We start from the raw sequence: 18,758 nt of genomic DNA on the forward strand, positions 1-18,758 counted from the left end.
CTAAGCATTTTACCCATATTAAACTCCTCTTAGTTCTTTTAGCAGATCACTAAGTAGTTACAATTAATTTATAAATGAGGAAACAGCAGAAAGAAGGATCTGTATTTTGCCTGAAATCACACAGCTAGTGAGTGACGTAGTTGGCTCTAGGGTCCATGAGTAATAGACTAGGTTCTTATTATTTTATTTGAATTTCAACAAAATACATTGTGTGTACAATAAATTTAGCTCAGAAATAATTGACCCCATCTTCAGTGCTTGTCCTGACTCAGCTCCCAGAACCTTTGGAATTTCCTAAGTGATGGGAGAAAGTGTCTTTTGTTACTTTAATGAGATGACCTTTGGAGCTCACCCAAGGACGGGGGCTGTTTGCCAGTGGAGCCGACAACAGAGGGTTGGAACTTTCAGTTCTCACACCCTGATCCTGGGGAGGGGAGAGGGGCTGGAGATTGAGTTCTTTTACCAGTGGCCAATGATTTGATCAGTTCTGCCTCTGTAGTGAAGCCTCCAAAAAACCCAGAAGGACAGGGTTCAGAGAGCTTTTGGGTTGGTGAACACATGGAGATTCGGGGAAGGTGGTGTGCCTGGAGAGGGCATGGAAACACATCTTTATCATCATTGTTGTTAATACAGGATTATTTTTGCAAAGTATCCAAACATGAATTAAAACCAGCTGCTTGCGGGTAAAGTATATTAATACTTTTATTATAACATTTTATTAAAGTAGAAAAAACAGGAAATACAGATAAACTAAAAGGAAAAAATTAAATCACTCAGATAACCTCTGTTTATATTTTGGTGTATGTCCTTGCTGACTTTTAAAATGTTCATAAGTACATATTTATGTTTAAAATTCATTTCAACAAAATATTTTTATATATTTCAAGAGTCTATAATTTGTTTCTCTTATGCAGTTTTTCTGCAGTTTTTTATGCTTTCTGCCTTGGGTACTGTCCAAAAGAGCATGTGACCGAACTTTGAATGAGCTAATTTTAATTTACTTTTGTTTCTGAAGACTTAAAATTTTTTTAAAAAAGAGATGGTATTTAGAATATATCTATTTCAACATATAAAAAGTGTTAGACTTGCTGTCGAACTAAAAATGTCTGTTTTTCAAATTCCTTTAGTAATTTTAAGTAAAATTTTAATTGAAATACAACATGTAAAGAAAGGTACCCAAATAATGAGTGCTCAGCTTAATGATGTAGTTTTGCAAAGTGAACACCCACATGACAAGAAACACCACTAGCATCTCAGAAGCCGCTCTGTGCCCCCACTGCAGTCAGTGCTTTTCCCAGCCTCAGGTCTAACCACTCTGCTGACTGGATTCATTTGACATTCATTTTTCACGTCTGAGTAAATGGTATTTGAGCAAGCCTTGGGCCTTGGGCACAGTTTTGACAATGGGTGATTTGAACTTTCCAAAATAGTCTACCCCATCTTGCCCCACATCCCCACCACCAAACAGTGAGTCCCCAGGTACTCATCACTTAGCTTTAAGAAGTCACAATTCATGGGAAATCTTCTTGCATCCACCCTTCCTAATTATTTTAAAGTGAAACCCAGGTGTCACATTATCATTTTAGTGGATATTTTTAAATATGTATTTTTAAAAGATGAAAAGATTGCTCTTTTTTTTTTTTTAACCGTAAACAGGATTTAAAGAGTATAACCACACCTTTAAAATTTAATTCCTTAATATCAGATATTCCCTCAGGGTTCAGAATCTCCCCAAATATCTCGTAATTTTCTGTACTGTTTGAATTAAGGTCCATATGTTGCATTGGTTGGTATGTCTCTTAAATCTCTTAATCTAAAGGTTCTCCCTCTAGGTCTTTTTTTTTTTCCTTGCCATATTTGTTGATAATTTTTTTGAAAAGCTGGTTACTGGTTTTATTTTTCAGGGTATTCTTTCATGGGTATTTCCATTCAACCTTTTATGAAAGTGATTAGTATGAACGTATATAACTTGAACGCACAGATCTAAATGTTTGGTTGATGAATTTCAACAATTGTATACATCAATATATTCACCACCCAATGTATTTTGTTTTTAATTGTAATCTTTTTCAAATGGAAAAAGAGGAAAAACCCCTTCCATTCTTTAGGCTCTGAAGTCTAGAGTAACTACAGTGGGGTTGGGGCAAAAAAAAAATAATTGATTGCTATCAGCAGTGTAAAGCGTTCTGCTTTTCAGTAGTCAGATGGGTGAATTAAGAATATTTGGGGTTTGGAAAATACCACTTGCTAGCAGAGGGATATGTGTAACATGTTAGAGCTGAAGGTGAAAGGTGTAAATGCACTGCATTGAAATTTATATCTTTGCCAAAAAAAGCTGTGGCTATTTGGTTCTTCCTCTGAATTGCATTTACCCTTCCCAAAACCTCCACCTCTGTCTCAGTTTCAAGTAGCAGACACATTTCATCTCATCTAAGTATTCTAAAGATAGGAGGATCATGTGGTTATTGACTCCAGGAAAGAGTTAACTGCAGTTGAAGCATATGAATGTCTTTATTATCTTATTTGACAGATATTAGCCAACTTGGTTCTTTCATCTTTGCCTTGTCCAAGATTCAAATTTATTGTCGTATTTAACTTTGGGGACTTTTTAATTGTGTTTTCTTAAAGTAGTACATGGATTTTAGTTTGATACCATTAGGAAGGTAGAGTGGAAGTTACTAAGAGTTACTGAGTGGCTGCTCTCTGTGAGGTATCATCTCTTAAATGCAGTGCTCTAAACTCCTAAGTAATGTATGTGATGACAACTATTTTGTCCATAGCGTAGGTCAGGAAACAGAATGAGAGTTCCAGTGATTTGCCCAAGACCATATAGCTAGTAACTACCAAGAAATGGGATTTAAACCCTGAACTTTTATTCCAGAACTCTTAAAAAGTTTTCACTTAAATATGCTGTCTTCATAAACATTAGAAACCTAAGCAGTAATAACTCTGCCCGTTGCAATTCCTGCTGCTTATACATGTACATGAAAAAACAATCATACTTAAAACATTTTAAAAAATTGTATCAAATCCAATTGTGATAACATTTCCTGCGTGAACATGCAAGTCTCAACTTGTATCAAGAGAAAGTTTTTGTACTAAAAAGTCAGTAAAGCAAAATACTTTATCTAGTGCCTACGGTGCAATATAATGACATTAGACCAGTATTGTTATTTTTAAAGACAGTAGGAAAATAGCTTATCAGATTATCTTTAGGTAATTCAGTTCAGGACGTATGACTTTGTTATAAGTTGGGGTTACTTAAATTCTAGCTTTTCATTGAATTTGTCATTTAGTTTTTAAAATGAAAAGTCCATTTTCATTTTATGTGAAATAGATTTATTTTAAAAACTTTTTCCAAAAATAACATAGTAATGTAAATTTGTTTTTAAAGAGGGTGATATCTTTTATTCCTTGTAAAAGCATTTTACCTATATTCAAATCTGGATATGATTCAGATTTTCGTTTCTAGTTTGAAAAAAATGACTTCTGTGACTATTGTTTCTGCTCCTTTTTTCTTTTCAAATCTTGGGAACGCATTACCATCATAATTATAGTCTGAATTTTACTTTACCTTTGGGTGCTCTATTTTTTAAACAAATTCTGATTTTAAATACTTTAATCCAAATTGTGATTTATACCAAGTTTATTTCTAGACTTTTTGTCCCCAGCTAAGATCCTGCCCTCTCCCAAAAAGACCATTCTGGATTATTTAAGAAAATCAACCTCCTTTCAGACTTGCCATAGTATTTTTAAAAATATAGTTGCCTTTTTCTTGGTTTCATTGAGCTTTAATATTCTCAAACAAATCTCAGAAAGAAGATGCTGGTTTTCTTTAATAGAAGTACATATTGCTTCTTGAAAGGCATTTTTATTTAAAGTTGGTTGGGTAAGACAAATGGAACAACTAGTTAAGCTCATTCCTTCTGTACTTATTTTTAACTTCAAAGCTCCTAGTTTTAACCTCTGGTTCAGTCCCATCTTACTAGATTTAAGTGGCTTTTGTTTTGTTTTTTTTTTCATGCAGGTTCTGCTCATTAATCACCACGAGTGTGGATCTGAAGAAGAGTTTATTACCTCTCTTTTTTTGAGTATGTTTAACTTCAGATACACACAACGTAGCCTCCTTCCCTATTAGATTCTTAGAAGGTAGTTATATTTTTATAGTATCCTTCTTGTGACTTTGATAGTTGTGATCAATAAGAATAAAAACTATTCCTTACATATTGGGCTACTGCATGCAAATCAGTTCATTTAAAACCTCCTGGAGGTCTTTGGCATGCCAGACATAAAACCATGAGTGTTTGTTTGTGGAGGTAACGATGTTCCAAAGAAATTTAAGACTTTAATTCTCTTATCAAGAAACTGGGTGAGTTATCCTTTAGGTTCTGGGAATCACTGACCTTAAGGGGCTTGCTTTTGGTGTGTGATTTTCTAAATTAATTTAAAATGGGAAATGATAAATTAGAAATGCTATTGTGGTATTAGATCTCTGAATGAATAGTAGAGAGAAATTAGCTTGTATTATACCTATTATACAAATTACCTGATTTATCATGTCTTATTAAATATTAACGAGCATATACTTTTCCATGTCTGTAATTTTTAGACACATTGATATATTTTTCTTATTGTACATGAATATGATGTATGAAATGTGATAAATAAAATTAATTCTTCTTTTTATATATATATATCTAGGGTTGGAAAAAAGAAAGAATTCTAGCTGAATATCCTGATGGCAGGATAATAATGGTTCTTCCTGAAGACCCAAAGTATGCCCTGAAAAAGGTAAATTTCCAGTGAAATTTCACACAGAATGAATAGTATAATTTTGCAGCTAACTTTAAGAGTATAACGTATTGCTGGCAGAACACATTTAAAAACCAATTCTGAAAACAAGAAATAAGCATTTAGTCACAACCCAACTGAAAAATTATGCTTTAACTTTGTAGTGTATCTAGCATAAGTGAAATGAATTTTTAGTGGATTGATTGATTACTGTCTCATATTACCAGTAATTTGAGTGATGGTATGAAGGCATAGTAATGAATAATGCCACATAAATTATTTCAAGAATCAAAATTAAAATAAAAATCTGAATCATAATTTGTAAAATTAAAATTAATAAATGTCATTTTATTCTGAGTAAATTTCTAAATAAAAGCTTATTGCAGAAGGGGATCTAGTAGTAGGTCATAGTTATCCTTAAGTTAAACATGAAGTAATCATAATGTTAAGGTAGAAAATAAGATATATTCTGATTTATAAATGTAATGGAGAAAACTTAAAATCCTCTGTGAGCCAGATTTTAGTCCAATTTAGGGTTCAGAGAAATGAACCAGAGAGATAATGAAGTCTGGAACCATTTTATTATATAGAGTACCCTAAATGTCAGGAGACCATAGGACAAACTTATTTTTAATGAATATATTAATTACATTTTCAAATAATATGCTCAAAATGTTTTTCCTCCAGATGCTTTTTCAGAAGTACCTCATAATGTAAAGCAATGGGTCTGATCGTTTATCTGAAAAACTTAATTAAACTAGAGTGTTTTCAACATATCTAGAAACACAAGGAAAGTAGTTTATTTACTTTTCTCAGGTTAATAGTTGGACCTCTTTAAATTTAGGAATACTTCACCTGAAAGGGAGGTTGAAGAAAAACACTTTGAACCTGTTATTTGAAAATATAGCTAACATTCCACTTACAGATCCTTGAACAACGGTTGGGGGAGGCAGTGTTAATCTACATATAATTCGGTGTGCTAGGTTCCTCTATATCTTCGGATTCAACCAACCACGGACCATGTAGTACTGAAGTATTTACTATTGAAAAATATCCATGTAAAAGTGGACCCATCCTGTTCAAACCTGTGTTGTTCAAGGATCATTTGTATAAGTTTATCCTGTGGTTCCTGACTTTTCGGGTACCCTGAATATATAACTGAACAATCCCCGTTACTCAAATAAGCTCCCATGTTACCACTGCTGAACAGTATAGACAGTAGTATTTAGAATGGCACATAAACCTGTCTTGTATTTGAAACATTGATCCTTGCACAGAAACAAATACTTGTTGAATTAATGTTGGATTAGTAACTGACTAAATGAAAATTAAATTATGGAATTTTTGGAATTCCAACTGTTATCATTTGGAAATGCACAGTGGGTACTTTGCTTTACTGCATGTGGCGTCCATACATTTCTTACCAAGACTCCACAGGAAATTCTAATTTCCTCATTTTCATTTCTCAGGACAGACTCTTAGTAACCTACAATTCAGTATGTTACTGGTTAGTAACCCATAATAGGTTAAAAATTAAAATCTAAGGAATTGTGAGTCATTTGCCTTTAGTAACTGAGTCAGGTATTGTATTGTGGCGTATTGTTCTAGGATTAGGAGGACTTGAGTTTTCATCACTGAATAAGGGATGTATTACATGGTATTCTGCATGTCAGAGGTGTGAGTACTTAACCCTCTTAGGTGTTATTTGCATTTTAAACTTAGTGTCACAAATGAATGTTTATTGGACTGAATATTTGCAGATTATTTTTTAACTGGGGAAGGAACTAATGTGTGGGTGCCTACAAAAATCTTGACTTTGAGAACCTATAAAAGTTTGAGCTTACCGTATTTGACCTTGACCACAATTCTAGGAGGTAACAGAAAGAAGCAGTTCGATGCCATATTAACATTATAGGTTCAAATCCCAGAAATCCCAGCTCTTTGGTTCTAGGTGTCCCATATCTGACATGGGAAAGTTACTTTTGAATTTTATTTCTTCTATATGCAAAAGAAACTGTAAGCCTCTAAGAGGTGTTGGATTTAAATGAGATAATATTGATAAAGTGCTTTGCATAATGTCTGGCCTATAAATGGTTGATAAGGAGTAAACATTTATGTCTGTCTTCTGTGTTCACCTGCATTTTACTGATGAGAGTATTCATTAAGCCTTGCGAAGAAGAAAAGTGTGGCTTGCCTGGCGAAGATTCCAGTGAAGTTCTCTCCAGTACTCAAACCCATGATCCTTCTAATGGGAAGTCTTTGTTCTTATTACCTATTGTAGGAACTCTCACTCCTGTTGTTCCCAGACTGCTGGGCTTGACATTACTCTCCATTCTTTCCTCCTTTTGCAAATTGGTCCACAGGGCTTGAAAAACATTTGTTGGTCAGGACAGTCATTCAGAAGCACTCTTAAGAGGATATCCTGCTTGGAATAATATACTCAATTTATTGAACTGAAATAGTATATTTTTACATATATAAAATGCTTTTGTTGTTAAAAAAAATATTGTTCTTTATTTGGCAGGTTGACGAGATTAGAGAAATGGTTGATAATGACTTAGGTTTCCAGCAGGCTCCACTAATGTGCTATTCCAGAACAAAAACACTTCTCTTTATTTCTAATGACAAAAAAGTAGTTGGTTGCCTAATTGCAGAACATATCCAATGGGTAAGTGATTTTTAAAGAGTGGTCGTATGTAGTATGGTGTTTAAAGAGTTACAGGAATAACATAATCCTGGTAAATTTTTCAGCGTTTTATGTAAGGAAGAGTATGAATGCAAGAATTCCTGTGTGTAATTCTTTACTACAGTGGAGTTGTATCTTGCATGGGAATTAGTTTCTCAAGTCAGTATAAAGTATAAGAGAAAAATTCTGTAACTCAAAAGTACTATTAAATTTTGTTCGGGAAGTTTCCTTGTTGGCTGCTAAAGTAATGTCTGTCTCAGTCCCTTCAGCGCTGGAATAAATCAGGGGTTGGCAAATTACAGCCTGAAGGCAAAATCCAACCTGTTTTTTATAAAGTTTTATTGTAGCACAGCCATGCCCATTTGCTTACATATTGTCTGTGGCTGCTTTCACACTACAAAGACTGAGTTGAATAGTTGCAACAGAGGCCAGGTATGCTGCAAAGCCTAAAATACTTATTGCCTGGCCCTTTATGAAAAGTTGCGCACTCCTGCAGTGGATCACCACTTCTTTGGTTGAGCTCTAGATGAGGACTTGGCTTGTATTTAAGAGCCAAATTGTGCAAAAAAAAACAAATAGTATCTTTTAGTTGCCTGCAAGTGGATGCTTCATCATAAAATTTTCTAATAAAGTACAAAGTCAAAACAAATCTGCGTGAGTTAATTTCCATATGTTAAGCTACATTAAAAAAATTCAGCCTGAAATTGTGTAGTTTATGAATCTTGCTGTTTGTAATTACAAATTTGATTTAAATAAATAGCTGACAAAGTAGTTTGGAGATACAAATTTGATATAAAATGACTAACTCATAGAAGCTTGCCATACTGTAATTGAGTTAATTTTTGCATAGTACAAATTGTGTGGGTTTGTTTTTTCATTGCAGTGGATTTATTCTTTGCTTTATCATTTATCCACTTGATAGGTCCCTGAGTCTTGATTGTCCCACTTTTAAGAGATATCAACAATGTCATGCTTGATTTTCCTGAATGCCAAAGTGCTTTCAGTGTGTATTGAATAACTGTTGTGTGTTTAAGGATTGTCCTTAGCAACTCACCCCCCTTAATTTCACTCCAACTAGCATGATTTATTACTCCTGAGGAGGGTTAATAGTAAGATACCGACTTGAGGGAAGTATCAGTTTTTAGACGAAATTGATGATTGAAACAAATGAAGTTAATTAGATGAGGGAAATTAAATATTTGAAGTCAGATTTGCACAGAGTGACAAAGATATTTGCAAATTTTATGATAGAGCATTCTTACATCTGTTTGGCAAATGACTAAGCATTAAAAGAAATTGCAGACATCTGTCTTGTTTTTGACTGTTTCTTACAGTGTTTTGTATTTGGTTGTTGTTGTTCACAATGAATGTTCTTCAGTAAACCCTTGTAGTTTTCTGGGTTTTTTTTTTTTTTTTTTGGCCGTGTTGCGTGGCTTACGGGAGCTCAGGTCCCTGACCAGGGATTGAATCGGCCATGGCAGTGAAAGCGCTGAGTCCTAACCACTAGACTATCAGGGAACTCCCCACCCTTGTGTTTTTTAATTTTTATTCTACCTAGTTCCAGAAATGACTTGTAGCAGTGTTTAGATTAGAACATAGTTGTGTAATATTTGCTTGTTTGTTCTTTGTTAACTCTCAGTTGTGTTGTCTGATTGTTTTAACTTGTGTACCACGTCCCATCAGAAGGCTAGCCATGTCCCTTTTTGGCCACTAGACTGGCAGAAGAGATGTATGTTTTCTTAGAGTTTTTTTTTTTTTTTTTTTTTTAAGAGGTAAGAGTGTAAGGAAAGGACCTTTTTAACTCTTGATTCCTCTGCCATCCCTCGTCCTAGTTCCTGCACAGCTGTGAACCCTAGAACTATGGCAGCAGGCCCAGAAACAGTTGTGACTGCCGAGTTCTTAACATGTCCTTTTGCTGGTCCTAGGATATGGGAGGTAGAGAAAATTAGCATTCAGTTCCTATTATGTGCCAGCTGTGATGGCAGGCTGCTGTGTATATATTTCCTTATTTAATCTCAGCAGTTCTCTGAAGGAGGTGGTGGAGAGTTCCAATTTATTGGTAAGGAACCCAGAGCATAATTAAGTAACTTTATCTCATGGTCACGTAACTAGCGAGTTAGAACAGAATGTAGATCCAGGTCTGTTTATTTCCTAAAATGAGGGTGAAAGCGTAAGTGGTTCCCATAGTTTGTTAAGAAGCCAGACAGAAGTAGTGACCTCCTCACTAAGGTCAGTACTAGACAGTTGCTTAACAATATTCCCACTTTAAAATTCCCGCCCCTCCAACAATGTCTTTGTGTATAATGGGGTCACTTTGCCGTGCAGCAGAGACTGGCACAACATTGTAAATCAACTCTGCTCCAATATAAATAAATAAAGTTTAAAATTTCCCCCTATTTTGCTACATATAGGGCTACAGAGTTATAGAAGAAAAACTTCCAGTTATCAGGTCAGAAGAAGAAAAAGTCAGATTTGAAAGGCAAAAAGCCTGGTGCTGCTCAACATTGCCAGAGCCTGCAATCTGTGGGATCAGCCGCATATGGGTGTTCAGCATGATGCGTCGGAAGAAAATTGCTTCTCGCATGATTGAATGCCTAAGGTAACTTAAATGTAATTCTTCAAGTCATTTTCAGTAGTTTAGGACTTAAGCAGAGTTTTATATAAAGAATGGCATTTAGGGGCTTCCCTGGTGGTGCAGTGGTTGAGAGTCCGCCTGCCGATGCAGGGGACATGGGTTCATGCCCCGGTCCGGGAAGATCCCACAGGCCGCGGAGCGGCTGGGCCCGTGAGCCATGGCCGCTGGGCCTGCGCGTCCAGAGCCTGTGCTCCGCAACGGGAGAGGCCACAGTAGTGAGAGGCCCGCATACCGCAAAAAAAAAAAAAAGAATGGCCTTTAGTTAATCTTAAATGTGTAACCTTTATTTATATTAATTTAAAACCTGCATAAGATTGTCAGTATGTTGGATCTGTGAGTGCTTTTTATGTGAAGTTAACCTGAGGGGGAAGAAAGCACTATGGGTTAAGTATTAAACCATTTTAACTTTTTTTAATTTGCATCTGTGATATCAGGCCAAAATAACCCACTTATTTCAAATTGCGTTCAATATTAGAGAATCTTAAAGATAACCAAAGAAGTATGGGAAATTTCTTGGGAGTTTAGCTTTTGGGAAAATTCGTCTTAATTTAAGAATAGTATTTGTAAATAATCTAAATCTCTTAATAGTTTTTCTTCTTGCTTTTATTGCTTGATTTTTAATCAAAGGTATAGAGGAGAAGATTCAGAAAATTACATGTTTTTTGCTCTTTAAAGCATCTTTGCTAAAGGATTAATGAAAGAGGTTTAAATTAATCATGCAAATGAGGTTTTTTAGGTTGGTCTCTTGTGTCTATTTATTCATAGAATACCTGTCTACTACTACGTATAGGTATAGCTTTCAAAATAATCCATTATTGATATAAGTGAGTTCCTAAGACTCTTAAGTCTCTTAGAGCCTTACTGTGTTTCAGGTCTCTCTCCCTTATTTTTGTTTTATCAATGAGTAGTGATCCAGAAGGGCTTAGATCTACCTACCCTTCTCTTGACAAGAGGCAGGTCTATTTTTAGCTCTTTCAGAACTAAACCTGGAAAATGCAGCTGATTAAATAATTGTCCTAAATGAGGGTATTGTCCCTCCTTTAAATCTTGTAAAACTTAGGTCTTGTCAAAACCATAAGATGGTTCTAGTTTATAAAAACATAAAACATTGTAGTCATTGTGTTTGTTCTGTGTGATACTGAGATTGCCACTCTAAGCTTCCTGTTAAAACATAGAGGTTTCTAACTCTTTTCATTTATTGTTCCTTTATGTACCCATCTCACCTTGTTACGATTACAATATGAAAATTCTACTAATAGTCTATATCCTGGCAAAATTTAAAACATTTAAAAATAACAGCTTTATTGAGATATAATTACATAGCACAAAATTTATCTTGTTTTTAATTAACCATTTTTTCTTCCAGTTTTATTGAATTATGATTGACATACAACACTGTATAAGTTTAAGGTATACAACAAATGGTTTGACTTACATACATCATGACATGATTATCACAATAAGTGCAGTAAACATCCATCATCTCATATAGATACAAAATTAAAGAAACAGAAAAATTTTTTCCTTGTGATGAGAACTCTTAGGATTTACTCTCTTAACAACTTTCATATATAACACACAGCAGTGCTAATTATGTTTATCGTATTATACATTACATCCCTAGTACTTATTTATCTTATAACGGGAAGTTTATACCTTTTGACTGCCTTCATTGAATACCCCCTCTCCCCAAATCCGCACCTCTCGTAACCATAAATCTGATCTCTTTTTGAGTTTGTTTATTTGAAGTATAATTGACCTACAACACTATGTTAGTTCCTGTTATACAACATTGTTTCCGTATTTTTATACATTTCAAAATGGTCACCACAATAAGTCTAGATACAGATATGTCACCATACAAAGATATTACGTAGTTATTGACTGTATTCTCCATACTGTGCGTTTCATACCATTGACTTATTTATTTTACAACTGCAAGTTTGTGCCTCTTAATCTCCTGCACCTATTTCTCCCTCCCCGCCCCCCCCGCCACCCTCCCCTTCCCTCTGGCAACCACCTATTTGTTCTGTGTATCTATAATTGTGTTTCTGTTTTGTTATGTTTGTTTTGCATCTTAGATTCCATGTATAAGTGAAATCATACAGCATTTTTCTTTCTTTAACTTATTTCACCCTCTAGGTCCATCCGTGTTGTTGTAAATGGCAAGATTTCATTCTTTTTTGTGGCTGAGTAATATTCCGTTGTGTGTGTGTTTGTGTCTGTGTGTATGTCTCTGGTTGTGTGTATACACACAGCATCTTCTTTATCCACTTATCTATTGATGGACATTTAGGTTGCTTTCATATCTTGTCTATTGTAAATAATGCTACAGTGAACACAGAGGTGCATATATTTTTTCTAATGTGTATTTTTTTCCTTTGGGTAAGTACTCAGGAGTGGAATTTATATGGTCATATATAAAGTTCTATTTTTAATTTTTTTGAGGACTCTCTATACTGTTTTCCATAGTGGCTGCACCGGTTTACATTTCTACCAACTGTGCATGAGGGTTCCCTTTTCTCCACATCCTCACCAAGACTTGATATTTGTTGTCATTTTGATAATAGCCATTTTGACAGGTGTGAGGTGATAATACCTCATTGTGGTTTTGATTTGCCTTTCCCTGATGATTAGTGATGTTGGACATCTTTCCATGTGCCTGTTGGCCCTCTTTTTGTCTTCCTTGGGAAAATGCCTTTGCAGATTCTCTGCCCATGTTTTAATCAGGTTTTTTTTTTTTTTGATGTTGAGTTGTATGAGTTCTCTGTATATTTTGGGTATTAACTCCTTACTGGATATATCATTGGCAAATATCCTCTCCCATTCAGTAGGTGGCCTTTTTGGTCATCTTTTTAAAGTGACACTTCACTGGGTTTTAGTATATTTAGAAGGCTGTGTAACCATCACCACTGTCTAATTCTAAGACATTTCCTTCAGTCTCCCCAAAACCTGATACCCAATTTCCCCATTTCCTTCTCCTCCAGCTTCTGGCAACCAATAATCTACTTTTGTCTCAATAGATTTGCCTATTCTGAACTGTATTTTTTTTTAATGTTTATTTATTTATTTAGCTGCATCGGGTCTTTGTTGTGGCATGTGGGATCTTCATTACAGCATGTGGGATTTTTCGTTGTGGCGCATGTTGTGGCATGCGGGCTCTTCGTTGTGGCCTGGGCTTCTCTCTAGTTGTGGCGTGCGGGTTTTCTCTTCTCTAGTGTGGCGCAGGCTCCAGAGTGCGTGGCATGCAGGCTCTCTCATTGAGGAGCGCGAGCTCAGTAGTTGTGGCGTGCGGGCTTTGTTGCCCCACACTGTGTGGGATCTTAGTTCCCTGACCAGGGATCGAACCCACATCCCCTGCATTGGCAGGCGGATCCTTAACCATTGCGCCACCAGGGAAGGCTGTGTATTTTTATTTCTCTTGGTAAATAGAGAAATACTTGCGTATGTATATTTCTTTTGGTACATACGTAGGAGAATTGGGCCATATGGTAACCATATAACATTTTGAGGATCTGCTGAACTATTTTGCAAAGTGGCTGCACTGTTTTACAACTCCACGAGCAATGTTACAAGGGTTCTAATTTCTCCTCATTCTCACCAACACTTGTTATTATCTGTCTTTTTAGCCATCCTAGTGGGTATGAAGTGGTATTTCATTGTGGTTTTTGATTTACATTTCCCTAATAGGTAATGATGTTTGTTGGCCATTTATATATATCTTCAGAGAAATGCCTATTCAATCAATCCTATGTCCATTTTTAAATTGGTTCATTTGTCTTTCTCTTCTTTAGTTGTAATAGTTCTTTATATATTCTGGAGATGAGTCCCTTATCAGATATATGATATGCAAATATTTTCTACCATTTTATGATTGTCCTTTCATCTTCTTAGTATTCTTTGAAGCACAGAAGTTTTTAATTTTGAACTCCAAATTATATATCTTTTTTCCTTGTCACATATCTAAGAAACAATATCCTCATCCAAGGCCACAAAGATTTAGGCCTGTATTTTTTTTCAAGAGTTTATAATTTTAGTTCTTATATTTAGGTCTTTGATCCATTTTAATTAATTTTTGTGTATGATGTGAGGTAGAATCCAACTTCATTCTTTTCAATGTGGATATCCAGTCGTTCCAGCACCATTTATTAAAGGGACTTTTCTTTCCCATTGAATGGTCTTGCCACCTTTGTCAAAAATGATTGATCATAAATGTGAGGGTTTGGGCCTCCCTGGTGGCGCAGTGGATGAGAGTCCGCCTGCCAATTCAGGGGACATGGGTTCTTGCCCCGGTCCGGGAGGATCCCACATACCGCAAAGAGGCTGGGCCTGTGAGCCATGGCCGCTGAGCCTGCGCATCCATCCGAAGCCTGTGCTCCGCAACGGGAGAGGCCACAGCAATGAGAGGCCCGCGTACTGCAAAAAAAATAAAAATAAAAAATAAAAAATAAAAAAAAATAAAAAAATAAATGTGAGGGTTTGTGTCTGGACTCAGTTCTATTCCATTGGTCTCTTGTGCCGGCAGCCCACTGTCTGGAATACTGTAGATTTGTTGTAAGTTTTGAAATAAGGAAATGTGAGTTCTATAAATTTGTTCTTTTTAAAGATTCTTTTCACTATTCAGTGTCTCTTGCATTTTCATATGAATTTTAGGACCAGCTTGTTAATTTTTGCAGAGAAGCCCAGTATAGATCAATTTGGAGAGTAATGCCGTTTTAGCAATATTAAGTCTTCTGATTCGTAAACATGGGATGTCTTTCTGTTTACTTAAGTAGTCTTTAATTTCCTTCCACAATGCTCTATAGTTATCATTTTTTAGGTCTTGCATGTCTCTAAATTTAATCCTAAGTATTTACTCTTTCAGTGTTATTGCAAATGGACTTGTTTTCTAAATTTCATTTTGAATTGTTCATTGCAAGTGTATAGAAATACAATTAATTGTTTAATATCGATCTTATGTCCTACAAACTTGCTGAACTCATTCTTTATTAGATCTAATAGTTATTTTGTGAATTCCAGAGGATTTTTGTATATAAAAGATCATGTCATCTGTAAAAAGAGATAATTTTACTTCTTCCTTTCCAACGTGGTTGCTTCTTATTTCTTTTGCTTGTCTAATTTTCCTGTTTTAATAGAAGAGGTGTGAGCAGACGTAGCCTTATTACCCTGTTCCTGATCTCTGAGGAACAGTTTTCAGTCTTTTTTTTTTCCATTAACTTTGATGCCTTTTGATGCTCTTTATCAGGTTGAGGAAGTTTCTTCTATTTAGAGTTGTTGAAGTATTTTTACTGTGAAAAGGTGTTGGGTAAATGTTTTTAAAACTATGATTGCTTTTTATAAGACAATTATTTTTAAGTTTCTAGAATATACAGCATTACCTAAAAAGTCTTTATTCAAATTTTATTTGACAGGTTTTTCCAATTTTAATGATTAAAAATAATATACTTTTTTTTTTACCCTTCTACTCCCCCCCCTTTTTTAATAGGAGTAACTTTATATATGGCTCATACTTGAGTAAAGAAGAAATTGCTTTCTCAGATCCTACTCCTGATGGAAAACTGTTTGCAACACAGTACTGTGGCACTGGTCAGTTTCTGGTATATAATTTTATTAATGGACAGAATAGCACCTAAAAAAAATTCATGCCTGCAGTCCAGAAGACATCTACTGAAGAGAATGGATTGGTTGCTGACTTTAACCAGGAACTAGGGCCATTTTTATTACAATGAACTCAGGACTGGCAACAACTCTAAGGTTGTTCCATTTTCATAAAATTGGAAAAAATGCAGTAATTGCTTATTGTTGTTTTGTTTTTTAAAGAAGATATTTTATTATCTTTTACAGAAATTTATGATTGATGTATTTTATCTATAGTTATTTAGACATGTTTACATGCAGCAGATAATTGTTCATAGTGGACTGAAACTAATGCAAGGACTATGGTCTCAGTGATAAGTATATTTTGAAGTTCTTAATTATGGAAATATACCAGTGCAGCTTGGTACTGTATTTTTTTATATTGATCTGCTGATACCAGTTATAGTTTTAAAGATTGTATTTTCACAGAGTGGAAACCGATGTTTTTGCATTATTACTCAAGGAGGGTGTGATGTTACCTGTTTAGGAACTCAAAGCTAATTCTTAAAGGGTCTGGTATATAATTTAAAAGAATCCTCACAAAAAAGCAAAGCCGAACTTTTTCTTCCATTTCTCTCTTTCCGCTTCTTAATAGCAGCAAAAAGTGGAAGGTGGAAAAGAATTGAGGCTTTCCTTCTTGGAGAGCTGTAAGTGACTAGAATTAGAATGGTACCCTCTAGTTTATTCTTTCATTCTGGTTTCACTTTTTAAAATAAATGGCAACTGGCACACTTCGGCTATTAACAGGCCCAAAGAGATTTATGAAAACCTGTGGAATAGTTGCAAGCTAAATATGGAGGACTTGGTATCTGCTTCGTTACTCCTCAGAAATACTACACTGGGTATATGCCCTCATTATTGGACTTCATTTTGATACTTGTCTATCCTTCATAGTGCCCTCTACTTTTAAAGGGTTTATATGTTGAAAAACTGCTGTGGCCTTTTATGACCTGTATATAATGTAGAATAAAATAATAAAATACTTGATAGCTTTTTCTAAGTGATAAATGTGATAATGGTGTATTATTATTGTGCTTTTTCAGGAAGTTTGTTAGTTTTGATACCTTGAAAAAAGATTAAAACACTGGCTTCTTAAAAGGTAGTTTTCACCAGTTTGCCATAGGATAAGTATGTCAGTAACATCTCCAAAAGACAAGATCCTAACATCAGAATTTTCTGCTCTTTCAAAGAAATAAAGAGCCATGGCCCAAGAATGAAGCACCACTGTGATTTAACATAGATTAATTTTATGAGCTGAAATTAAAACCAGCTAAAAATTAGGGCTTTTAAACTATGATTAACAGACAGGTATATATTTTATCACCCTTAGATGTGTGCTTTTAAAATTAATAGAGTGGTGTAAGGCTCCGTAGTCTTTATAGGGTGGAGTGGTAAGGCAGTGTAAATATTCCCCTCTGATTCATCATGATGGTCCAACTCTCAACACTGCTTTTCTCTTTGGGCTTGAGACTCTTCTAGTTATCCCTGGTCTCAACGTTTGCCTGACAGGGACTGTAATTTTTTAAAAACAGGATGAAATTTTCAGGTGTAGTGTAGATGTCCTAGTAACTGTTAATCTCGCAGTTTCCATATAAGCAATAGTATGCTTCTTTGGGGAGCCAAACTTGGTGGTTTCAAGGGGACTTGGAAGTAGAGAGGCTATATTTATTGGTCGGTGTAAAGGTTACCATTACTAGGAAAACGGTTTTTCATGTTTGTACTAAAGACACAGCCCCTCAAATAAGTTTTACAATCTAGCTATTTCTCTCAGAATTATTAATAATATTTAACACTTGAATGTTTGCCATGTGTCATACCTTGTGTTTAGTGATGCATTATTTTATTTAATTATCATGACAACCCCATGAGGTAGAGTTTACAAGTGAGGAATCTAGAACTTAGACGATAATTGAGGGCTTACAGTAGCAGTCTTTGTGAAAGATGCTGAAAACTGAACTAAACCTATGATGTGTGGGTGAAGATGAGGAGACAGATGAACTCTGAGGAGATAAAACTGAAGAATTGATAGAGTTGATAACTGACCAGAGAAGGATCATGACAGGAGAATCTAGAGTAATTTTCATTTGGGTAATTGACTGAGAAGGGCATACTGGAGAATTAGGTTGGCAAGATTAGATGGGGAAGGATGCGCTCAGTTTTGCTCACAATTTTAAGGTGGTTGCAGAATCTCCAAGTGGAAATATCTATTTTGTATATAACTGAACATGTAGATCTAGAGTTTGGAAAAAGTTTGAACTAAGCAAATTTATTTAGTTATTTGAAGGTTTAGAAGAGATCGCCACCCTGAGGTTTATGAACTGAGAGGGTAGGAGAGAGTATTGAGGAACACTTGAGAATGCACGTGCAAGGGAAGAACCATAAGAGAGTGGTAGAAACCAAGACTCAAAGAACGGTCGACACTGTCACACCACAGTTGAAGGCTGAAGAGTGATGATAGAAGAACGGTCTCTATGGACTGGTGGAGGCACTGGTGGACACAGTGAGTAAACACTAATGGCCACAGACATCGAAACAGGTTGATTCTGTAATTGCTGATTATATAAAGGCACCTGTAAATTTTTTCTCAGCTACCCTTGAATAGTTGTTGGTCCATTATAAAAATGTCTAGTGTATGGACATTATAGGAACCACCAGTGAGCTCTTAGGGGTTATGCCCTTGTCTGCATGGACATACAATGGTTTTATTTCATTTTGTAAGCATTGTAAAAATCAGTATTTTACCAGTTCGTAATATGCAAGAGTGCATTTGGTATATCTACTAAAAGCATGTATCGTAAGAACAGTAAGTACAATAGACATGCAGTGGTATTTTAAACTTTTTTTTTTAATTATTTTATTTTTGGCTGCGTTGGGTCTTCGTTTCTGTGGCAAGAAACGTTGTGGCAAGCGGGGGCCACTCATCATCGCGGTGCGCGGGCCTCTCACTATCGCGGCCTCTCTTTTTGTGGAGCACAGGCTCCAGACGCGCAGGCTCAGTAGTTGTGGCTC

General features: G+C 35.5%; 1 protein-coding gene across 10 annotated transcripts in view; it reads left to right on the forward strand.

Annotated features, from left to right (window-relative positions):
* ESCO1 (establishment of sister chromatid cohesion N-acetyltransferase 1) overlaps nucleotides 1-18,758 on the forward strand; it is a 77,835-nt gene that overhangs the window by 55,006 nt on the left and 4,071 nt on the right. For 4 of the 10 annotated variants that reach the window (XM_032654280.1, XM_032654282.1, XM_032654283.1 and 1 more), the window contains 4 exons: nucleotides 4,702-4,791; nucleotides 7,316-7,459; nucleotides 9,889-10,076; nucleotides 15,598-16,749. In XM_032654280.1, the coding sequence (XP_032510171.1) occupies nucleotides 4,702-4,791; nucleotides 7,316-7,459; nucleotides 9,889-10,076; nucleotides 15,598-15,745 (570 nt within the window). In that variant the 3' untranslated portion in view covers nucleotides 15,746-16,749. Of the gene's footprint in view, nucleotides 1-4,027; nucleotides 4,150-4,701; nucleotides 4,792-7,315; nucleotides 7,460-9,888; nucleotides 10,077-15,597; nucleotides 16,750-18,758 lie in introns of those variants that run through there. The other 6 variants (XM_032654278.1, XM_032654277.1, XM_032654279.1 and 3 more) reach the window with 3 other exon arrangements.

Source organism: Phocoena sinus, chromosome 14 (assembly GCF_008692025.1).
Source record: "Phocoena sinus isolate mPhoSin1 chromosome 14, mPhoSin1.pri, whole genome shotgun sequence".
NCBI lineage: Eukaryota > Metazoa > Chordata > Mammalia > Artiodactyla > Phocoenidae > Phocoena > Phocoena sinus.